This window comes from Sapajus apella, unplaced genomic scaffold (genome assembly GCF_009761245.1).
Source record: "Sapajus apella isolate SASKATOON/1434 unplaced genomic scaffold, GSC_monkey_1.0 scaffold97, whole genome shotgun sequence".
NCBI lineage: Eukaryota > Metazoa > Chordata > Mammalia > Primates > Cebidae > Sapajus > Sapajus apella.
This window is the reverse complement of record NW_022437037.1, coordinates 7,456,541-7,481,103: the sequence shown is the minus strand read 5'-3', so window position 1 is coordinate 7,481,103 and position 24,563 is coordinate 7,456,541. Positions and strand designations below refer to the sequence as shown.

General features: G+C 49.7%; 1 protein-coding gene across 7 annotated transcripts in view; it reads left to right on the top strand.

Annotated features, from left to right (window-relative positions):
* The window catches only part of AK8 (adenylate kinase 8), a 157,238-nt gene that overhangs the window by 56,295 nt on the left and 76,380 nt on the right, over nucleotides 1-24,563 (top strand). For 6 of the 7 annotated variants that reach the window (XM_032257692.1, XM_032257691.1, XM_032257694.1 and 3 more), the window contains one exon: nucleotides 6,019-6,108. The exons of the other annotated variant lie outside the window; for it this stretch is intronic. In XM_032257692.1, the coding sequence (XP_032113583.1) occupies nucleotides 6,019-6,108 (90 nt within the window). The remainder of the gene's footprint in view (nucleotides 1-6,018; nucleotides 6,109-24,563) is intronic. 7 annotated transcript variants of the gene reach the window in all.

Here is a 24,563-nt window from a genome sequence, read left to right as displayed (position 1 = left end):
CCTTCCTTCCTTCCAAGACAGAGTCTTGCTCTGTCACCCAGGCTGGAATGCAGTGGCCCAATCATGGCTCACTGCAGCCTCCAACTCCTTAAGTGATCCTCCCACCTCAACCTCCCAAGTCGCTGGGACTACAGGTGTGTGCCACCAAGCCCAGCTAATTTTTTTTTTTTTGGTAGAGACAGGATCTATGTTGCCCATTCTGGTCTCAAATTCTTGGCCTGAAGCAATCCTCCCACCTCAGCCTCTGGTTTCTTTTTTGACTTATGTATTATTTAGAATACACCTGGCTTAATTCCCACCTATTTGGGGATCTTCCTGATTGCTTTATATTCTTGATTTCTAATTTAATTTTATTGCAGTAAAAGAACATACCCTATGTGATTTTGATCCCTTGAAATTTGCATATATGGTCTATACTGGTGAATTCCAAATGTACTTTTTTTTTTTTGAGACAGAGTTTTACTCTTGTTGCCCAGGCTGGAGTGCAATGGCACGATCTTGGCTCACCACAACCTCTGCCTCTCAGGTTCAGGCGATTCTCCTGCCTCAGCCTCCCAAGTAGCTAGGATTACAGGCATGTGCCACCACGCCCAGCTAATTTTGTATTTTCAGTAGAGACAGGGTTTCTCCATGGTGGTCAGGCTGGTCTCAAACTCCCAACCTCAGATGATCTGCCCACCTCAGCCTCCCAAAGTGCTGGGATTACAGGCGTGAGCCACCGCACACGGCCCCAAGTGTACTTTAAAAAAAGAGGTATTCTGCCGGGCGCGGTGGCTCAAGCCTGTAATCCCAGCACTTTGGGAGGCCGAGGCGGGTGGATCACGAGGTCAAGAGATCGAGACCATCCTGGTCAACATGGTGAAACCCCGTCTCTACTAAAAATACAAAACATTAGCTGGGCATGGTGGCGCGTGCCTGTAATCCCAGCTACTGAGGAGGTTGAGGCAGGAGAATTGCCTGAACCCAGGAGGCGGAGGTTGGGGTGAGCCGAGATCGCGCCATTGCACTCCAGCCTGGGTAACAAGAGTGAAACTCCGTCTAAAAAAAAAAAAAAAGAAAAAAAAAAGAGGTATTCTGCATTGTTGGATATAGTGTTCTATAATGTTGATTAGGATAAGATGTTTGATAGTGTTCAATTCTTCTCTGTCCTTAATTATTATCACTCTTCTTATTATGTCAGCTATTGAGGAGTTGTGTTAAACTCTCCCGACTCTTTTATTTTTAACTTTTTACAATCATCTGCCCAAAATGTCAAAAATCTCCCAACTCTTAATTGTGGATTTGTCTATTTCTCTGCAAGTTTTTGCTTCATGTAATTTGGTATTAAGTACATACTGTCACATCTCAGTATCCATGGGGATTGTTCCAGGACCTCCCTTGGATACCAAAATCCAAGGATGCTCAAGTCTCTGATACAAAATGACATAGTATTTGCATATAACCTACGTACATTCTCCTATACACTTTAAAACATCTCTAGATTACTTATAATATTTAATATAATGTAAATGCTAAGCAAACAGTTGTTATACTGTATTGTTCAGGGAATACTGACAAGGAAAAAAGACGCTACATGTCTTTTTTATGTCCAGTACAGACGTAATGTTTACCCCAAATATTTTCAATCTGTGGTTGATTGAATCCATGAAAGTAGAAACTGTGGATATGGAGGGCCAACTGCATACAGTAAGGATAGTTAGGCCAACTGCATACAGTAAGGATAGTTAGATCTTATTGGGGAAGTGGCCCTTTTATTGTTAGGAAAGGTTTTGCCTCTCTAGCAATGCTCACCTTCTTAAAGTCTACTTTGTCTCATGTTAATGAAGTTTCTCGTTCTTATGATCTGTGTCTGTATGATATAGCTTCTATTCTTTTCCTTTTAAACTATCTGTGTCTTATAGCCTAAATATGTGTCTTGTAGACAGCATGTGGTTGGGTCTCACTTTTTTTAGGAGATGGGGTCTTGTTCTGTTGCCCTGGCTGGAGTACAGTGGTGCGATCATAGCTCATTGCACCCTCAAACCCTGGGCTCAAGCGAACCTCCCCCGCCCCCCCGGCCTCCTGTGAGCCTCCACGCCTGGCCTGTTTTTTGTTTTCTTCTTGTGTCATCTGTTCTTTGTTCCTCCTCTCCTGCCATCTTTTGGATTAACCAAATATTTTTTAGTAATCCGTTTTCTTTTTTTAACTTCCTTTTTTAGCTGTATCTCTTTGCTTTATTTTGTTAGTGGTTGCTATGGGGATTAAATATGCATCTTTTGCTTGTCACAGCCTATCTGGGGTGAATATGACACCTCCCCATGTATCATATCAGAGCATTGCAGCAGCAGATTCCCATTTACCTTACTACTGTCCTTTGTGCTACAGGGGATGTACATTTTACTTCTATGTATGTTATAAACCCTACAATATCTTGTAATTATTTTTGCTTTAAATAGTCATTTGTCCTTTAAAACAGTGAAAATATAAGTGGGGAACGACTTTCATATGTACCCACCTATCAATACGCTTCACTTCTTGGTTGACATCTAAGTTTCCATCTGGTATCATTTTCTTTCAGCCTGAAGAACTTCCTTTAACATCTCTTGTAGTGAAAGTGTGCTGGTGACAACGCTTTCATACATCTGAAAATGTCACGATTTCACCTTCATTTTTGAAAGATGTTTTGGCTGCATATAGAAATCTATGTTGACAGTTTCTTTCTCTTAGCACTTTAAAGATGTCATTCTATTGTCTTCTGGCTTGCACTTCTTCTGATGAGATCTCAGAGGTTATTTTTACCATTGTTGCCCTACATATGAAGCACTCCCCCTGCCACCAGCTGCTGTTAATATTTTCTCTTTAGCTTTCAGCAATTTGACTCTGATGTATCAAAGTGCAACTTTTGTGTTTGTTCTGCTTGGATCTCAGAGATTCTTGGGTGTGTGGGTTGAAATTTTTAATCGAATTTTGAAATTCTCCCGTCATTATCTTCCAAAATATTTCTTCTGCCTGACTCTCTCCTTTCTTGAACTCCAGTTCCACGTATGTTAGACTGCATGGTATCGTCCTCCGGGTCTCTTCCATTTGGCTCTTTTCTTCCAGTCCTTTCCCATCCCCCCCTGCACTGCAGTTTGGCTACTTCCTGTTGCCTCCTTTCCTGTCTTCAGATTCACTGATTGCAACACACTTAGTGATTTGTTTTATCTAAGATACTGTATTTTCCAGTTCCAGAATTGCCATCTGGTTCTTTTTCACGGTTTTCCTTTCTCTGCTGAGATTCTCCATCTGTTTACTCATTTTAACTATCTTTTCCTTTAAGCTTTTAAATATACTCATAATAGCTGTTTTAAAGTCCTGGTGTGCTATTTCTGATATCTGTGTCATCTCCTGGTCTGATTCTGTGGCCTGTTTGCTCTCCTCATAGGAGTCACATTTTCCTGCTTTTTTGCATGTCAAGAAGCTTTTGATTAAGTGCTGGACATTGTGTTTGCCACATTTTTGAAGGTCTGGATTGTGTCATCACTCTGCTTTAAGAGTATTGAGTTTGGAGTATTAACCCCATTGAAGCTTATTTTTAGGCTTTGTTAAGTGGGACTAGAGTGTTCTTACTGTAGGGCTAGAGTATCCTGCAGCTAAGGTCTGCCCTTTCTGGAATTTCAGCAGAATGTCTGGGGTGTTCGGCAAGGTCTCTCACTTTGGTTGTCAGAATACCAGCATCTCCCAGCACTGTGTGAATTTCCATTCAGTTCACAGCTTCCCAGTAGCTTTTCTCTACCAGGCCTCTGGAGTCTTACCTTGCACATGTGAAGCTTCATATTGGCAAAGGCTTAGTGACACCCTGTGAGATTTCTAGAGCTCCTTGTATGCACAGCTCCCTCCTCTCCATTTCCCTGTCCTACAAATTCTGGCTGTCTCATAGCTCCAGTCTTTGTTACTTCCACCCAGTGAGACTGCTGATCTGTTTGGGTTTCACTTCGTCTGTGCCAGGATTTGAGAAGTGCCCACAGGTAGAAATCCAGGGTGAATATGGGGCTCGTTGTGTGTGTTTCCAGCGTCTCCAGGATTATCTATCTATTGTCTGTCTATTGTCCAGTGACTAAAGAATTGCTTCATAGATTTTGTTCAGTTTCACAGTTTTCTATAAGAGAAGTTAAATATATACCTGTTACTTCTTCATGGCCAGAACTGGAAGCTAAGCATGGGTTTGATGTCACACAGACCTGGGTTTGGACCCCAGCTCTGCCCCTGAATGGCAGTGTGACCAAGAGCAGGTTACTTCATCTCTTTGAATCTCAGTGTCCTTATCTAAAAAGCAACAGGTTACTGTGAGGTCCAAATAAAACAAAGCACACTTTGCACAGTGCTTTTGAACAGAGACAACAGACAGAATTGTCTCTGTTCCCACCAGTGTTTTTTTTTGGAGACAGAGTGTTACTGTCACCTAGGCTGGAGTGTACTGGTGCAATAACTGGTCACTGCCACCTCCGCCTCCTAGCTCAAGCGATTCTCCTGCCTCAGCCTCCCAAGTAGCTGGGATTACAGGTGCCCACCATCATGCCCAACTAATTTTTGTATTTTTAGTAGAGATGGGGTTTCACCATGTTGGCCAGGCTGGTTTCAAGCTCCTGACCTCAAATAATCCTCCCACCTTGGCCTCCCAAAGTGCTGGGATTACAGGCGTGAACCACAGCACCTGGTCCCCAGCAGCCTCTATTCTCACTTATATGTGCTTTGCTGGTGAGGCCGCCAACCACGCTGGATTAAATTAAATGACAACTGCTGTCATTTACATAGTGGATTAAACATATCATCATTGAGGAATAAATCCTTGGTGATGGTAATTTTTTTTAAACATTCATGCTATCCAGTTAACTGTAGGATGTCTTTTGGTCTCTTTAATATAGGCAGAAAACTCCTTAGCCCTAAAGGTAAGAAAGCCAAAAGTGCGCAATGAACAATTCATGCAAACATAGCTTCAATCTTCTGGCTTTGGCTAGGAAGGGCTTTCACAGCCAAGGAGGAGTTAGCCTGTGCTTATTCACTCACACCTGTCACTGCACCTCCTATGTGCCGGCCCTGTCTCAGGGCTCGAGACACAGTGGGGCCAGAGGGAGGCCCCTGCCCAGGGCGAGCAGGCGTTCAGAGTAGGGCAGCCGCCACTGGCTAGGTGACTGCAGCGTGGTACCTTTTATATATTTAGTTATTTATTTTTGAGACGGAGTCTCCCTCTATCTCCCAGGCTGGAGTAACAGTGGCACAATCTTGGCTCACAGCAACCTCCACTTCCTAGGTTCAAGCAATTCTCCTGCCTCAGCCTCCGAAGTAGCTGGGATTACAGGCATGCACCACCATGCCTCGCTCATTTTTGTATTTTTAGTAGAGTTGGGGTTTCACCGTGTGGGCCAGGCTGGTCTCAAACTCCTGATCTCAGGTGATCCGCCCGCCTCAGCCAAAGTGCTGGGATTACAGCCACGTGGTGCTTTTTAACGATGAGTCAGTCCACTTGGAATATGAATCCATCCTATCATGTGGCCCCCCCCATCCCATGGAGACGCCCTGCCAGCTGGAGCGGCCGTGGCAGCAACACACTGCACCCTCTCCCCTGTGTGACAAGGGTGCGAATGTGGACGCACTTGAGGCATATCGCTCAGAGATGGGCAACCCCCCCACCTCCCCGCCCAGCACGCTGACCCTCTGCAGCGACCCAGCGTTGTGCACAGCAATTCCAGGCGCAGCGAGGCTCTGCAGGCTCCTCTGTGGGCAGCAGCCTCGTTAGTGTCTTCCCCGCACTGTCCATTTTTAATGTGTTCTTTGCCAAATGCATTCCTTTTCATTCCACCTCTCCCTCTTCTTTATTTCCTGGCTCCTTTTTGATATTTACTTTTACTTGGACACATATCCACCCACAGAAAAATCCTTTTATACTTTTTTCAGTGACCTTTTTCTTCCCCCCAGCAGGCAGCGCTGGGGGTTCTTTTTTTCTCATCCTCCCTCCTATTTAAAATTTAATGGGTGCCTTTCTGTTCCCCTCTCCTTCAGTCGGCTGTGGGCAACTGCTGAAAGAGGCCGTGGCAGACGCGACCACGTTTGGCGAGCACATTCGGCCCTATTTTGAAAAGGGGATGGCAGGTAGGCCACGTTCCCACTAACTGTCACGACCTCACAGGCTCCAGAGAGAACTTTCTCTTTGTGCGGCTCTCTGAACATCCAGGGGCTCAGAACTGGGGAGAACAGCCGGGAAATGGAGGTGGGGTTTTCTCGTAAGCAAAGGCTGTGTTGCCTGTTTCTGATAAGGCCTCTTGGTGTCTGAGCCCGATCCCCCCTGAGGTGAGTTTGTGGATGTGGCGGGGTTATCCCTGATGGTTAGAATGTTCCCATTTCTCAAGACTGTTTGCTTTTCGTAACTGGTACCACTTAAAACTGAGAGCCAGGAGAGGCCACAGAGCTCCCCCTCATCCTTTTTTGTTTTGAGACAGGAAATCAATGTGTCGCCCAGGCTGGAGTGCAGTGGTACAGTCTCGGCTCACTACAGCCTCAACCTCCTGGGCTCAGGTGATCCTCCCACCTCAGCCTCCCAAGCAGCTGGGAGTACAGGTGCATGCCACTACACCTGGCTAAGTTTTTGTGTTCTTTGTAGAGATGGGGTTTCTCCATGTTGCCCAGGCTGGTCTTGAACTCCTGGGCTCAAGTGATCCTTCGGCTTTGGCCTCCCAAAATGCTGGGATTACAGGCGTGAGCCACTGCCCCCACCCCCACATCCCTTATTATTTGGTATATAAAAATACTATGGGCAAGTATTCCAGTTGAATCAGCCCTCAGAAGCTGGAGGGTTCAGACAGCTTTGCAGATGCGAGCGTTGACTGGCATTGGTCCTCAGCAGCTAGATGCTCCCCTGTTTGATAGGGAAGCAGGCCCAGATCCTCTTTCCAGGTGCCCTCTGTGATCCACAGACTGAAAGCGTTCCTAGGATCTGACCCCAGCAAGGGCACCTTTGGGAGCATTCTAGCCCAGCTTCCTGAGTCCACAAAGGAGCCACAGAGAAGGGACTGAGCTGCTGAGGCCACGCAGCCAGTTGGTGGCTGGGCTTCTCTGGCTCCTCCGCCTGTCTCTTCCGTGGGCTGTGAATTTCCCATTTGCCCAGACCGTCTCCCCTGCATATGCTGCAGCTCCTCCCAGCAGTCAGTGCACACCCAGTTGTCAAGTCTGATGTGAACACATGCTTTTTGTGAAGAAAATTAATTCCAGAAGCAGCTGCTGTTACAGTGAGCAATGCGGGCACTGGCTAGGAACCCTCCTGGTGGAAGCTGGTTGCCTTTTCCTACCGCCTTAGATAGAGCAGATTGATGAGGAAACACATGAAAACAGGTTATGTCCTCCCAGCCATCCGCTGAACGGGCCTCCTGGGGAGATGTCCTAGCTGGCCCTCCCAAGATGTCCTAGTCCACAGGGTGGAGTTCAAGTGTGGGGAGTGGGAGCCATCAGATGCAATGATCTGTGTAGGCACAGGGCAGTGAGCGGGTCTGTTCCTGCGTCTCTGCGGTGTTCACAGAATGAGGTGGAGGCGGGAGGCACCTGGGAGGGTGAAAACTAGCAGGAGCTCTCGCGCTTCCCAGGCTGCTTCAGATTCCAGTGCTGCCCCCACCAGAAACGTGGCACCAAAAAACCACCTTGCCCTTCTCGAAGGCCCAGGCTTCTCGATGGCATGATAGAGGGAGAGGTCCCTTCCTGCAGGGTTGTCCTGAGGACCAGCCATCATCTACATGCACAGTGCCTGGGAGGCCACAAGGCAGCTGCCACTCTTCAAATGTCACAGTAGTGGCTGGGTGTGGTGGCTCACACCTGTAATCCCAGCACTTTGGGAGGCCGAGGCAAGTGGATGATTTGAGCTCAAGAGTTCAAGACCAGCCTGGCCAAGATGGTGAAACCCCATCTCTACTAAAAATAAAAAATAAATTAGCCGGGGTGGCAGTGGGTGTCTGTAGTCCCAGCTACTCTGGAGGCTGAGGCAGGAGGGTTGCCTGAACCCGGGAGGCAGAGGTTGCAGTGAGCCAAGATGGCACCACTGCACTCCAGCCTGGGTGACAGAGTGAGACTCTGTCTCAAAAAAAAAAAAAAAAAAGAAAAAGCCACAGCAGCAAGCAGCAGCAATGGTGGAGCACCTGCGGCATCCCCAAGCATGATCTCTCTCCAGTTCTCTCCAAATTCCCATTTACCGGGGTGGGGATTAACACCCTAAAGAAGATTCATAAGAAAACATGCGTGAATGTGATACAAAATTAACCTAATTTATGTAGTTTCAGGTGCCGCTGGTAGTGTTCCACAGTATGTCTGGAAGATAATTTAATTCCCCACTAACAAGCTTAGTGGTTCAGAAACAGACAATGCCCATGCAACTAAGGCCGTGCTAACGACCGGCCACTCCCAGGAAGGGTCTGTAGGAATTCTTTGACTCTTCTTGCAGCTTCCTTGTCCGTTTGATTTTTTTCCAAAATATAAATTTCCAAAATAAATATTTATATGGTTTCCAGATTTGCAGTCCTTCCATAATACTAAAATGCACGCTCTTGTGTAGAGAAACATCCCTGATGATCTTAGGATGCGCTGAGGCCTGCGTCAGCGGTGAGGCCCATGAACGGTGGCAGCAGGGGGTGCTGTCCTGCTGTGCGTTCCCACCATCGGCGTGCCGATGCCCCTTCCCTCCCTGCCTTTGCCATCTCTGGGTATTGGCCAGCGTATTCGTCTTCTATTGCTTCTATAACAAACTTAGTGGTTTAGAACAACACAGATTTATCTTGCAGTTCTGCAGATCAGAAGTCCTAAAATCCAGGTATTAGTAGGGCTGTGCTCCTTCCTGGAGCACTTGGGAGGATTTACTTCCCTGCCTTTTCCAGCTTCTGGAGGCCATCCCCATGCCTTGGTTCGTGGCCCCTTCCTCTGTCTTCAAAGCCAGCAGAGTGGCAGCTTCCAATCTCTGTCTCTCTCTGACCTCTGCCTCTGCTATCTCATCTCCCTCTCTGACTCTGACCCTCTTATCTCCTTCTTAGGAGGACCCTTGGGATTCCATTGGGACCACCCAGAACAATACAGGATTATCTCCCCATCTGCAGGTCCTTAATTTAATACCCCTCTGCAGAGCTCTCTTTGCCACGCCAGGGAGCATACTCACAGGTGCCAGCGATTGGACATCTTTCTGGGAGGTTTTATTCTGCCTACCGCGGCCAGCCATTTGAATCTTTGCCAATTTGTTAGGCGACAAAAGATGTATTTATTTTTAATTGTGGTCTTTTGATTGTCAGTGAGGTTGGTAACATTGACCACATTTTCAGAAGATAACAGGTCATGTGTATTTTATCTTTGTGGACTACCTCTTTATGGCCTTGGCGCTGTAACTGCTTTTCCCTTTGCCCATTTTCCAATTAAGCTATTTTTTGTCCTAATTGGTTTGTCAGTGCTCTTTGAATATTAGGGTTGTTTACATTGTTCCGTTAATTTTTCTTTAGCGTATATTCTATATTTTAGCTCTGTTTCAAGTCACGTTATAATTTTGTAGTTGTAGCAATTGTTTGGAAAGAGAACAGTGACTCATCATGGCATTTTAGTTCTCAGGAATGTCACGCGGAATTGTGGAATGTCGTGGTCACCAAGAAGGTCATATGAAGATGTTGGTTTTTTTATGAGGCCGTGGAGCGCTTGGCCTTCTGGTTTCCTCACCTCATCTCTCCTCACCATGTGACAGCACAGTCTTACATTCCTTGTCTGATAGGGAGTTGGGCACTTACAGGTCCTTAATTAACCATCAGATGTGGGCACCGTTTTACAGACTTACTCAAACTGTATCTTTTGAGTAAATGGGACCTGTTGTTAGTTCCTCTTCGAGAGAAATGAATTTGCTTGAATCAAAGCACATAAACTTTGTACACAGCCGGCTTAATTCATCCACCACCAAAAGCAAACCCAAGGAGTCCTTTCAAAGGTGGTCCAAGTGCAGAGTCGTTTTTGTGTTTGCTTTTGTATTTGGGGAATGCAAAGGAGGCTGGCGGCACAATTCCCAATTTTCTATAAAGTTAGTGAGACCCAGATTGCTTCGATCTTCAGTGTTTCATGCTAAATTTTTTCTTCCACAGCTTTTTGTTGATTTAGACGATGTACCTCTATACTTTCGCTCTTCCTACAAAATTAAAGACACAACAACAACCAATATCATATCGCCCTAACAGAAGCAATAAATCCTGTCATTTCGCCAATCCTGATCTCGCAGGGATAACAAAGCGTGCATTTACATTCGTAACCACTAACAGGGTCTCATTAGTGGGCTGTGGAGGAGCTGCCGAGAGAACCAAAGCGCTCGGCTCCCCGAGCAGGAGCGCTGGAACCACCCAGGTCTGGCAGGGGCCCACTTCACCGCTGGCTGAAACAGGAAGAAAATTTAAATGATTCTCGACAGAATTTGGTTTGGAAGGGAAGGTCAGGCTGAACAGGGAAACTGCCTAGCCGACCACAGCCTGCTTATTTATGAATAAGTGCAGCTGGCTGAGGCCCCCTCCTTCCCGATTTGAGCGTTGGTGACATCCGTGACTCAGGGATCCCCTAGCCTGCAGGTGGACCCCACGGTTTGGGCTTGAGGGGTGGTGATTAACTACATCCCTTCTCCACACCCTGAGTTCTGAACCCATTAGGAGACAGACCCCAGAGTTTGCTGAGAGCATAGAATGGAGAATTCGGCTGAGAACCCAGGTCACAGTTGGGCTTAACATGTCCCTCCAAGGCCAGGCCTGGAGACCAGCCACCCAATGTATGGCCATACCCCAATGGTGGGAACAGGGAGATGGGCCCCGACACCTGCCCCAGGAAGAGCCCTGACTGAGTGGAGGCAGACATGGAAGGGAATCCCTCCGCACTGTGGGCCAGGGCCAGGGACAGCCAGTGGGAGGTTGGGAGAGCTGGAGGGACTCAGCCCATCTGGAAGTGACTCTCCACTCTGTGGAAGAGGGAGGCTGCAGGGTGAAGGGAACAATGGAATTCAGCTTCCCAACGCTGCCCTGCAACCAGAGGGCCCTCCTGAAAGTGGAGGGCATGCTGCTATATCCCCCAAGGCTTTCAGAACTTCCAGAACAGAAGCCACCAGTTGGTTGCTCCTCCATACCTTTGGGGAATCCATGGAGACATCCCAGATTTCCCTTTTCAAATCCTAGTTCTATTTCAGATAGCTCTGCCCTGAGTGCCAGCAGCATTCCTGGGAACATAGGGAATCACCAGCCACTCCCTTTCCTATTAGGAGTTTTCATCTCTAAGGTTTAGGAGCTTAGCAATTGAGATTATTGTAAGGACACGGAGACCTTGTCACCACGGGGCAGAGGCCCCTAGCACCTCTGAGCTTGCAGACGTCACTGCCAGAACACCCTACCATCTAGCCACCCAGTGCAGAAAGCCCATCCTCACCACTCCCCAGGCCAGGCGCTATAGACTCTTCCTGGGTACCCCTCATTGCCCTTGTGGGTACTGGACCTCCTTCTCTGGAGACTCCGCCCTGCCCGTGCTCCTGGCCGCTGGCCTCCCTGCTGGTCTTCCACTGGGACCCCTGCCATTGCAGACTTGTGCCTTCTCTCCACTCACCTTGGAGCTGCGTGCCCCAGAGATGTGTGCTTTTGTTACTGTTCATCCCCACCGCCGTCGCAGTCACCGTCACCACCGCCACCCGCTCAGCTGAGTAGATCCAGATGTCATCTTTCCCGCTGGAGCCGCTTGCTCTTACCCCCACTCCAGGCCTCCTGATGTTATGTCCCAGCCGTGACCTCTGCAGACTTAGTTATGTTCTTTTTTTGTCCTCACAGGTGCTGCCAACACCTCCTCCTTTCGAATCAGCAGCAAAATTAATAACTGTGCTGTTTTCCCATCTTTCCACATTTACTGGGCAAAGGACCCCAGGGCCCCATCTTAGCGCATCTTCAGTCCCTTGATCCCGGGCTCTTGGTGACGGCACTGTGGACGGAGGATTGGGGAGATGCTTACTCTGTGCCTGGACTTTGAAATATATAGGTCTGACCTCCTAAACTCGTTCCGACTTGAGCTGCAGTGAACAGAACAAATTTATTCCCCAGGGCTCCGCATGTGGCGTTCTTTATGCAGGCAACCTCCGTTACAGGCACCAGGAGTTTGCTCTGCATACAATAAACAGGGTCGAGCTTAAATCTCGCAGCCTTAGTTGCCAGGGAGCTCCTGTCACTTTTACACCGGTACAAAACAAGTAAAAACGATTCTGGGCTTTTGGAAAAATAAGTTCTCAGCTGTTTCTGTATCATTCAGAATGAGATGGTTGCCGCTGACGGGCTCCACTGCTGCTGTGTGCTGTGGTGGTGGTGCAGATACCTTCTTTCCTCCCCGAACTCAAGCAAAGGCGCCCCCAGGTCTCAGTTCTCTGCTTAAATCAGCGGTGGCTCACAGTGGCCACTACCGCCAAATGATGTCCTCAGCCCCATGCCCATAACTCCATTCCTACCAAAGGGTGTTTGAAAATCCTGCACTCTGAGGCCCAGAGCTTCCCAAGGAAATTTGCCATTCTGTCTTTGCTGCTTGGAATGTCTTGTTTCCCAATTTTCACTTAATATAAAACCAACCCTGCTCATGGGCCTCACTCTGTTGTTCAGACTCACCCAACATAAAGAAGTCTGCACTGCTTTATTTTTAGCCTTTCTCATGAGAATTTTAGCCATAAGCTAGGGCCCAGGGAATGTTAATGGTGCATACAACCTACTTCCAGGTTGCCGCTGTAATGCCGCAACGCCGGCTCTTCAGCCAGGTGGCTTGGCTTCTGCCCTGGCCCTGGGAACTGTTTCCGTTCTCACGTGTTGCTTGGACTTCCTCTGCAGAGTGCCTATCCAGGGAAGAGATTAAAAACAGCCAAAGGCGGATCTTGTCCTTGTTGGTTTATGTCTTTGCCCCAAGTGCGCATGAGATGCTCATCTCAATCTGTCCACAGTGCACGCAGAACGTGCTGGAACTGTGTGGTCAGGAGCCCGCCAGCCATGAGCCATGCCATGTCCCCAGCAGTGGGGATTCTGAGTTAGACTCTCACTTTTCTCCCTCCCTCCCTCTCTCCCTCCCTCCCTCTCTCTCTCTATCTTTCTTTCTTTCTTTCTTTTTTTTTTTTTAACATAGTCTTGCTCTGTCACCCAGATTGGAGTATAGTGGCGCAGTCTCGGCTCACTGCAACCTCCGCCTGCTGGGTTCAAGCGATTCTCCTGCCTCAGTCTCCCAAGTAGCTTGAGATCATAGGTGTGCACCACCATGCCCGGCTAATTTTTGTATTTTCAGTAGAGACGGGGTTTCACCATGTTGGCCAGGCTGGCCTTGAACTCCTGACCTTATGATCCACCCACCTCAGCCTCCCAAAGTGGTGGGATTACAGGCGTGAGCCGCCGCGTCCAGCCTAGACTCTAGGTTTTCATATGTCCCGTCTCTCCATACGCTGTGACACCTGCCCAGCTGGCTTGTCCTAACTGGGAGCTGTCCCTGTGCCCCCGCCCCACCAGCATCTCCCAGCAGCTAAAGCAGTTCAGTTATAGGAAGGCCCACATTCCTGCGCACATACCAGACATACACCCCATTCTTATCTTCAGGAGAGAAGACAGCTATTTAATGGATAATGACTTTCTCCTAAAAGCGAAAGTCCTGGTGTGTAGAAAAGGTGATGTGGAAGACAGATCATTATCGAGTGTTACCTGCACCCCTCCCACCCCCACCCCCCACATTTCCTAAATATTTCTGTCTGGGAAAGGTCCCTCATGGCCTAATAGAACCCGAGAAAAGGCGGGAGATTTGTGAGAGGTTCAAGACGCTAATTTGCACCCTTTCTGGTAATGAGACCTCACCCCAGCAAATGCGGCTATTGCCATTCAAACAAGCCAAACCAGCCCCAAATTGGGATGATGACGTGTTTGCAAGAGCCTTCCGAGTCCAGATCCCAGGAGGCATGGATCAGAGCTCAGCCAAACTGCTTCATTTTTAAGGGGGAATTAATATTCTCATCACTAAATGCACACTAAAGATCGACAATAGACCAGCTTTTCTCTTTTGTTAAAAAACTTGCAAAGAGTTGCTGAGTTGAAAGACAAAGTAAATCTCCCCATCTGAGGAGGTAAGCGGAATGCTGTTGCTTGTTTTCAGCAGAGGAGCCTCGGCGAGCTGCAAACTGTCTTCCTGCGGAGGGGAGACCCTGAGGGACCTCTGCCCGTTTCCAGCAAGCCTTTGCATGCCGTGTGTTTGTACTCGCTGAAGACAGCGCATGACTCTCTAAATAATTTACAAGTTGATTAATAGACTCACAGGGGTATAATTAGAAGAGGGAGAGACAGTGGGTACAGTAACCGGTACAGTGCTTGGGGGAACAGGAGCCTTTATTTTTTTAAAGAAACTTTCTAGGGTGCTGGGCGTTTGAAGATAAGTTGGGAAGAGCTCAGTGCCTCTTCTCTTTTGAAGTGGAAATAGGACAGTTTGAATCCGTCGAGTTTAATTTTTCACAAGCTTTAGGGGCCCCGCAGTGCAACTCCCTTTTTATTATTGAAAAAACTCTACATTTTTCTTTCATTTTTCTACACACACGCACGCGCACACATGCACACACATACACAAACGCCACGCAGTAAGTAATAGACACATTAATTTATCTTATTCTATGTGGATTTCCTTCGAGTTGCCTCCCCCAGGTGTGTTGGCCTCTGTCCCTTTGGCACCCCCCACCCAGAGCCCCCGCTGTAGGGTGGCCTAGAGGTTCATTAATGGATGCCCCCTGTAATTTATGCGTTTTAAGGAACCTTCACCTCGGTCTGACAATGCTTTTGAAGTAGCTCCTTTTTTCAAGTCAAACTTTTGACTTTTCCACTGGGACCGCTACAAAGATTTCCTTATGGAAACTAGGTAGGAGGCTTTTTCAGCCGGAGAGAAAGCTGTGGCCTAGGGAACCAAGCAGAGCGGCAGGTGTCAAAGTGCTGTTTGCATTCCGAGGGCTGGAGGGCCTGGGAACGAGGACAGTTAGGGGGTGGGCACCCTTGCGTATCAACAGGTTTGTGCCCCCCCAGGGTCTTCCTCTTTGATTTCTCTGACTTTCATTTTGAAAGTGTGCATTGTCTTTCTCCAGTATGAAAACGATGCTTTGCCAGGGGGCGGCCTCATCTCCAAAAGGCCAAAAAGCTTTTGCTCAACGGTTAGTCCAGTGGGAAAACTGAGGCAGCAAGAGATGCCAGATTCATTCATGCATCCATTCAATGACATTCTCTCCCCAGGAAGAAAGCGCTGTGGGAGCGGGGCAGGTCTGGCCTGTGTAGCGCTGTTCCTTGTCACCTGGCTGGAGCCACCATTGGGGTGCAGCCAGACTTTCCCATTAGGCTGAGTGTCAAGTGTTGCTGTGTATCAGGCATCCAGATGACAAAATGGAACCAAACCCAACCCAGACATTTCTGGGAAGTCCAAGGAGAGCTGGAGTGCACGGTGTCATCCGTGCTCTGACCAGAGCTTCCAGAAGCGTTTCCCTCTCTGTGGGCAGCCCCAGCGGCTTCAGAGAAGAGCAAACCTCCAGTGCACTCAGCTGTGAAATTGTCTCTGACAGGCCCAACCCTGGAGGCCCCAAGCCTTCTTCTCCAGTCGGGAGGTCTCTCAGTGTAGCCTTCTGGGCAGCCCCTGGCATGACCAGAGCTGTGCTCCTGCCCCCTCCCCCCACACACACACATCATGGCAGGTGCAGCTTGAAGCCTCTTTCCCTCTGGGAACGTCCTCGCCTGACGGGAGCTGACACAGGTTCTTTCTCTTTGGGCTGTGAGGGGTGGGGAAGAGGCGGCCCCAGTGACCCTCTGCAGCCTCTACACCTATGATCGGGGGCATGGGACTTGCTGGGGTTTGTCACCCAGAAGCTGGCTCTCAGGCTTCCCTGTGCCAGGGAAATGGGAACTTGGCACAGCATCCTTAGATATGGAGGGAGGGAAGCGGGGACCACACCTTGCAGCTTCACACCTGTCGCTGCTGCTCTGGGTGACAAGGGCACACCCGGCAGAGAGGGCGAGGGACAAGGTGGGAGCAGAGGGACACGAGAGGGGGAGAGGAGAGGGAAGAGGCTTCTTGGCATACAGAGGGACATACCTGTTCTCACCCTCTCCTGGGGACGAGCCTGTGGAGGCCAGGGGATGCGGAAGGCAGGGCGCGGGGAACTCCGACTCCTCACCCACAGACTTTATCTGATTTACCCCATCCATGATCTTGACTGCAGAACTCTGACATCCTCCCAGACTCTGGTTGGTTTGCTGGGAGATCCTCATCTGGGACCTCCTCACCCAGGGTCCCCCTGTTTCTGCTTAAACTGTCTGCCTGGCCAGCTGCTCCGAGGGCTGAGGAGCCAGCCCCACAGGGCTCATGGTGGGAGCTCAGCTAGGTTAGTGGAAGAGCGAGCCTATGGCAGTTGACCTGGGTCTCTGTGGTATGGACAATCCCAGGACGACCTGCCCCAGGCACCCGGGGCCCGAAGCTGCCCTCTGCTGTCTGCATTTCTGTTTAGGTGAGGCACCTCTCCACAGGCAGCCCAGTGGCTTCAGATAATTAGTCTTATAGGAACAAAGAGGAAACAGGCCACAAGGGCAGCAGGCAGCCTGAAGGGTTACTAAGGGAGGCGAGTGACTGTCACTCCCAGATGGGAGGAGCCATGGCTACAGGTCGGGTTCGGAATCACACAGACTTGGTTCCCATTCAGACTCTGCTTCTTCCCATGCTACTGGGCAAGCCACGTGCCCCCTCAGAGCTCCCTTCACCTTTCCCATCTGTATGTAAGGCGAGCTTTCCTAGGATCCCATTTGTCAGCCTGCTCTGTATGAAGGGAATTGTGTCTGTAATTCACTGATGACTTACTATGGTCACTGATTACAATCACTGATTACTCACCATGACTGTTAACAAGAATGGAGTTGCCATCGTCATCATATTCCTTGTAGTAATGGTACTCACAGCAAGTCCTGTCGGGTGTGAATATATTTTATATATGGGGGGGCTGATATTTATTTATTTCCTGTGACTGCTACCAGCTTTGGGGACCCGGTCCCTGTGGAAACTGGGAACTGAAAAAGCTCTAGTTTGCATTACTCTGATGCTCTGTGATATGGTTTAGCTGTGTCCCCACCCAAATCTCTTGATTTTGAACCTCACGTGTCGTGGGAGGCACCCGGTGGGAAGTAATCGAATCATGGGGGTGGTTACCTCCGTGCTGTTCTGGTGATAGTGAGTTCCCATGTGATCTGACGGTTTTCTAAAGGGCTCCCCTCTGCCCCTTTGCTCTGCACTCCTTCCTGCCCCTATGTGTTTGCTTCCCCTTCTGCCACGATTGTAACTTTCCTCAGGCCTCCCCAGCCTTGCAGAAGTGTGAGTCCATTAAACCTCTTTCCTTTATAAATTGCCCAGTCTTGGGTATGTCCCCCAGTTATCTCTTGTAGCCTAGCAAGCCATCCCCCAATTTATGGCATAGAATGACCCCAAGTTTATTATGCTCCTAATGTAGTGGGTCAGGGGTTGGGGCAGGACATGGCAAGGAGGCCTCGACTCTGCTCTGTACTGACTTGGGCTTAGGTTGGATGCCTTGAACTGAGAGAGCTGGGCTGGTTCACCCAGGGACTTACACCTGGATCTCAGTTTTCAGTTGTGGTGTCAGCTTGGTTCCTTGGTTCTTCTCCACCTTGTGTCCTCAGGGCTGGTGGGTCCAAGACAGATTCTTCATCGCCATGCCTGATGCCTGGGAGGGCACACTTGGAATGGCTGGGACTGGCCAGGCCTCTCCCTCCTCATGGCCTCTCCATAGGGCTGGCTTCGCCTGCCTTGTCACGTGGTGGCTGGCTGCCCCGGAACAAGCACTTTGTAGAGTTCAAGGGCAGCAGTGGTTGGGGTGGAAGGTGGGGCCAGCGGCCAGGCTTCCCATGACCTCACTGCAGACACCTCAGCAGATACTTGTGTCTGGTTCTACTCACAGAGCTTGCCACTGGATCCAGCCCAGGTTCTAGGGAGGGAATTGAGACACCTCCCATCCCCGCCCTGGGAAAAGTAGCATAGAAGGCGTGGCCATCTTTAATCTCTCACCCCGGGGGAGGCTTGACGTGCGAATTTCAGTTTTGTTCAGGATGGGCTGCACTACCTGCCCCAAGGCAGCCACAGCCTCCCCAGCCCTCAGGAGCTGGGTCCCCAGGTGACATCAGGCGCCACACAGGGGCCTACCGATATCTCTGCCCAATGCTGTCCTCATGAAGAGGAGGAAGCCCTGGTTAGGAGGTAAAATGAGTTGCCCAAAGGCAGGCTGCAAGTGAAACGCAGAGTGCAGGGCAGAGTTCGGGCCTCTAGTCGTCATCACCACAGTGCTCCTCCTCAAAGTCAGGTGCAGCAAGCAGCCCCAGCGCTGGACTGGCTGGATGCAAATCCAAGCTCCACCACCTGTGAGCTGTATGGCTGTGGGCAAGTCACTTTCTCTGTCTGTGCCTTAGTTTTGTAATCTGTAAAATGGGATTCTGTAACTACTTCTTTCGTAAGGAGAAAAGTACATGAATTAATGTTTATATGAGAACAAAGACATGCTTAGAACAGGGTCAGGCTGATCACATGCGCTATAGCATACATGCTTGGTGAATCGATATACTACCATATATTTTCCCCCCCAGAAAACTAGGCTCATGGTTCTGTCGCTGCTGACTCACTTCTCACAGATTGTGTGGGCTGTGGCATCCTCTCTGCCCTTGAGATGTGGCAGAAAAAACTGGTTCTAAGCCCTGAATTCATTAACACGGAAGGAAAATCTTGTTCCCCAAACTCTTTGATCTGCAGTGTACACTTAGTGAATACATCCCACTTTACAACAATCCAGTTCATATGCTCATTTTCCCAGATACTTTGATATTTCATTGAAAGATGTAAAAATGTACTTTAAAATAAGAATTATCAAATATTCTGCACAGTGTGGCTAGCTGAGCCTTTCCAATAAAGAAGTCTTACTAATTTGCTAAGTGATGTACCAGTTGTTTATAGAAGAATGGTGATTTTTGAATGGTGTTTTTTTGTCATCTAAAACTTCATTAGAAAGGGACAAGCTGGCCGGGTGTGGTGGCTCACACCTGTAATCCCAGCGCGCTGGGAGGCCAAGGTGGGTGGATCACTCGAAGTCAGGAATTCAAGACTAGCCTGGCCAACATGGTGAAATCCCATCTCTACTAAAAATACAAATATATATATATATTAGCTGGGTGTGGTGGTGTGCTCCTGTAATCCCAGCTACTCAGGAGACTGAGGCAGGAGAATCTCTTGAACCCGGGAGGCAGGGGTTGCAGTAATCCAAGGTCGCACTCCAGCCTGGACGACAGAGCAAGACTCCTCCGTCTCAAAAGAAAGAAAGAGAGAGAGAAACAGAGAAAGGGACAAACTGAAATGTTCACTGTTGGGCAGCTCTGCCCTCAGCTAGACATGCCAATGCCATGTGGGCACCCCGATCTTGTGTTTGCCTTTTGCCCTAGTAAAGGCATGGTAAAGAGAGTGACAGAAAGTGGGTGGCCCTCTCCGAGGGAGGAGGGCACGACATGGCCTCCTGGTCTGCAGGGGCACCCAGGGCTGATGTACGTACTTCTCTGGGCTTGACAGAAAATCCAGTGTTAAAAAATGGTTATTTCCTGGCATCATCATCTGCCAAGCAATTTTAAATGTTGTTAAGCAGTAGAGTTTAGAATAGAAATGTTGGAGCCAAAAGAACCGTGGACGACAACTTTCATCTCCTGCTTGGGAAACCAAGGCCTGGCAGGATGGGGGTTTGTCTGGGGCAAGTGACTTGAGTTTCCCAAAAAGCAAGCTAGATGCAGTGGGCTTTCCCCTCCCTTAGGAATTGCAGGGTGCGGCTGATGGAACGATCCTGGTTTCTCCTCATTATCTCCAGGGTTTAGAAATGTTCCGTGCGTTGCTGGCAGCTTTCCTTGGGGGTGCAGTACCCACATTCCGCCAGCAGGTGGTAGTAAATAACAAACAAACGGCGTCACCCACGGAAACACCTGCTAGGTCCCGGCACTCGGGTGCGGCGTGGCCTTCAGGGCACGCAGGCAGGCTTGCAGGCCCAGCTGCCGGGAATCAGCGCTGTACCGAGAGTGACAGCCTCCATAGATGGGAGGCGTTCGGCTTTCCTCGAATTAAGTCAGGGCCTGGGCAAAGCTCCCAGCAGCCTGGAGTAGAGACCCTGGCGGCATGTGAGCCCCACTTCTTTCAAGCACCAGGTTGTGTGAAATGGAAATTAAAAACAAAACCAAAAGCAACCCCTTTTCCTCCTTCACGGTCCTGTTCTTTTTTTTTTGAGACAGAGTTTCACTCTTGTTACCCAGGCTGGAGTGCAATGGCGCGATCTCGGCTCACCGCAACCTCCACCTCCTGGGTTCAGGCAATTCTCCTGCCTCAGCCTCCTGAGTAGCTGGGATTACAGGCACGCGCCACCATGCCCAGCTAATTTTTTGTATTTTTTTTAGTAGAGACGGGGTTTCACCGTGTTGACCAGGATGGTCTCGATCTCTTGACCTCGTGATCCACCCGCCTCGGCCTCCCAAAGTGCTGGGATTACAGGCTTGAGCCACCGCGCCCGGCCTGGTCCTGTTCTTTTCTAGGACTCCCTCGACCTCCTGGATCCTACTGGGTCCCCTTCAGGAGGGGCGGGACCCAGGGACCCAGGGACCAGGAACTGTGCTGGAAGGAGAAAGAGAAGCAAGTGCTGACTCCCCCACGAACGCTGACGCTCACCTCGACGTCGATTTCACGGGGGGCTTGAAGGAGGAAAGAAGTTACATGGGGCAGCTTGGAGCGAGTGTGAGGGTGAGGTGTGTGGGTGCGGTGTCGGTATGCAGGTGTGTCTGAGTGATGAGGGCGTGTACTTAGTGGACTGTGTGTAGATGGGTGGGTATACAGTGTGTGTTGTGCATGGGGGGTGTGTAGGGGTGTGGGGTGTAATGTGTGTGTGCGGGTGTTTGTAGCTGAGTGCATGAGCACCTGTCTGTGCATGTGTGCCAGGTGTGGTGCATGTAGACATGTATGTAGTGTGGGGGAGTTTATGAGTGTGCATGGAGGGGTGGCGTGTGCAGGGCACATGCAAGGGTGTGTGGGGAGGTGCTCAGCTCTTTCTGATCTGCCCGAGGGTGCCAAGGAGAGTCACACGGCTTACTGTGGGTCCAGCAATCAACCTCGGGGTGTTTTTTACCGTTAAGCCACTGGCTGAAGGAGCTATTTCCTTTCCGTCCTATCTTTACGTGCCACCCCCAGCAACCTTAGTGCCCCTCCTATCATCTCCCCCAACAGAGTCCCAGGGACAATAACGGGCAGAAAGCCAAGGTCCCCGCAGAGCCAATTCTGCCATGAGGACAGCAGGTGGCAGCATGGCGCAGTAGAGCAGGGGAGCTCCGGTGCCTGCCGGAAAACTGAGAGCCGGCCTGGGTGTCCTCTCCGGGCCCTTTCCTACTCGCACCCATCAGCTCTGGAGTTGGATGTGACTGATGGTGACAGAAGCCAGACCCACAGCCTGGGAGGAGTCAGTGCCACCCAGTTCCATCTCATGGGTGTTGTGACTCCTGTTGGAACGGCTGTGCAAGAGTGAGCCCAATGGAATCCTGGGCCTTTAGGCAGGACTCCTTCCCCTTGGAGATGGGAGGATAGGCCAGGGGCCGCGGTGGGGGGTGGAGGCCTGGGAGCATCCCGCTTGCCACCATGGCTCCCCATCCACCCCCATGCCAAGTGCCAAGCACACCCAGCCCCTTAGGGAATAAATGCAGTGAGATTTTAATAACCTGGAGGTCAACTTGAAGACTGCCATCTTTTACGGAAGATCTTGAGGAAAAAAAAAAATCCGAAACTGTGTGGGGTGGACTTATGAAATACTGGGATACTCATATCTTGCACTTGGCTAAATTTAGGGTTGACAGGGCATTCCAGAGAGGCAGCCCTTGGCGGTAGCTTGTACGAAGGCTGAGATGTTCACTGTCAAGCCCAGAAATCAAGCCTGAGGCATCTGACTTAATGGGGAAAGACTTTAGACTGCACCGAAAGATCTCTATCTGCGAGCAGGAGAAAGGGCAAGTGGACAGCGTTATCAAGGGGACTCAGAACTCCTGGCAGAACACAGCGAACGAGAAGCAGCTGCCTGTGTGCTGATCTGGCCGGTCAGACCACGTGGGGCTGGGAAAGTCAGTCCATAGCAGACAGGAAAAACCAAACAAGCTGCAGCAAAACAGGCTCCAAGCCTCGGAGGCTGGGACAGGAGACGCAGGTGGGTTTGGGGACATTCCACCAGAGTCAGGGTCTTCAGGGTTCACCCCTCACCCCTCAGCCCTCGTGCTGCCACTGAGGAGAGACGCCGCCGACTGGGAAAGGTCGGTAGCCTTTGAGGCAGCACCCAGTGGGGGCTGTTGCTTGCCTTGAGCCAGATGGAGACCCCTACCATGATACAGGACCCCTCTGTGCTGGGAGGGGCCAGGGGAGCCCCTTAGCCATGAAGTCCCCATAAGGATCTGTGAGCAAAAATGTGTTGCTGTTCCGTGTAAAAAGTTAAAGGACTTGAGCGAGGGCCGGAGGGAGCTTTCCCAGGACTGCCCAGTGCAGGCAGACGTGGGCAAGTGTCCGTGACGCTGGGCTTCTGGGCAGAGCCCCCGGAGCTGGTGGAGTTACAGGACAGAGGCCACCCACATCCAGGTCCCCCCAAAGAGAGAGCCACCCATGGCCTTCTCGGGAGATTGCATCCTTTGCCGCTTTGGGAACGTCTCTCACAGGGCCCATTTCAACCTCTTTCAGGCATTAAATGGTTTCCTTTCAAAAGCACACCACATTTTTGTTGGAAAACTTTAAACACATCTAAAACGTAGAGGGAATAGAATAATGAACCTGGGGGACCCATCGCTAGTATAACAAAGCCATGGGCCACCCTTGGTGCAGCCAGAGCCACCCCCTCCCAACAAACCCCAGGTGCCAGCGCTTATTCTTTTGGCTGCATATTTAATTCACGACTGGGTGGCCATGTGGAGATAAATGGAATTCCTGAGAGGAAGGCTGTCTCTTGGTGATTTTCTGTTCCCGCAGTACCTGACTCTGTGCTTGGTGAGAAAAGTCCTGGAGTTCTCTGGCCCACGAACCCTTGAGGAACTCAAGAGCTTTCCGGTCTTTGGAAATGGGTCTCTTTTTTCCTTCTTCCCTTCCTCCCTCCATTCTTTCCTCCCTCCTTCTCTCCCTCCCTGCCTGCCTCCCTCCCCTTCCCTTCCTCACTCTCTTCTCATCCCTTCCCCTTCCTCTTCTCCTTCCCCTTTCCCTTCTCCTTTCCTTCCCCTTCCCCTTCCTTCCTTCCCTTCCCTTCTTCCTTCCTTCCTCCCTCCCTCCCTTCCCTTTCCATCCCTTCCTTCCCCTTCCCCTTTCCCTTCTTCCCTTCCCTTCCCCTTCCTTCCTTCCTTCCTTCCTCCCTTTCCCTTCCTTTCCCTTCCCCTTCCTTCCTTCCTTCCTTCCTTCCCTCCCTCCTTCCTTCCTTCCCTCCCTCCTTTCTTCCTTCCTTCCTTCCTTCCTTCCTTTCTTCCTTCCTTCCTTCCTTCCTTTCTTCCTTCCTTATTAGATGCCTTCCATCGGCCCAGTACTGTGCCAGGTGCTGGGGTATAGCAATGAGCCTGACTCTACTGGGGGAATCCCTGCTTTCTCGGGGTGGAGGGTGGGTGGGAATGCAAGTATTAGATACCGCATCAATAATTACCGACGTACGCTTGTGACGAGGCCTTCTAGGAAGTGCTGGCCGCTGAGCCTGTGTTTCCTGATTCCTGCAGAGAGGGGCTTGTTTGGGTTTTGGCTCAAAGTGGGAACCAGCATGAGCGTTCCCTTTCTTCCTTAATCTTTTGGAAATTCAGCCCTGCCTGCCTCCAACGTCCCCAGCACTTCCTACTTCTGTGACCGCTGCTTTCCTGCCAGGACTGTGTGGAATTACATCCTGGTCCCCTCTCACCTTCAAGACCCTAGGCTCCATGAGCAGAGGGATTGGGTCCAGTTCATGGAGAATCAAGTGGTGGCCACCTTCTCCCTCCTTTGTGTGTGTGTGTATACATAGCATGTATATATGTATGTATATATATTTACATATTCACATATGAGTATATGTTTAAATTAGACCATATATACAAGCCATTTATTTACCTGCTTTTTTTCTCATTCTGTTATAGACTTCTGCCTAGACCTGTCATAGATCTCTTTCCAAGTTAATATAGAGATTTTTTTAAAAGGCTGTCTAATATTCTATTGCAGAGATGTACCTTCTTTGGTTTAATCTGTCCTCTGTTGGTGGAGATTATAGATTATTTCCAGTCGTCACTATTATAAACAACACTGAAATGGACATCTTTGTATATACATTTTTTCCCCCTCTGTGCTATTATCTCTTAGGTGTAAGTTCTTAGAAATAGGATTGCTGGGTCAAAAGACATGTACATTTTAAGTTTTTTTTTTTTTTTTTTTTTTTTTTTGGAGGGAGTTTGCTTCTTTTTACCCAGGCTGGAGTGGCAATGGGGAAACTCGGGTTCACCCGAGGATAC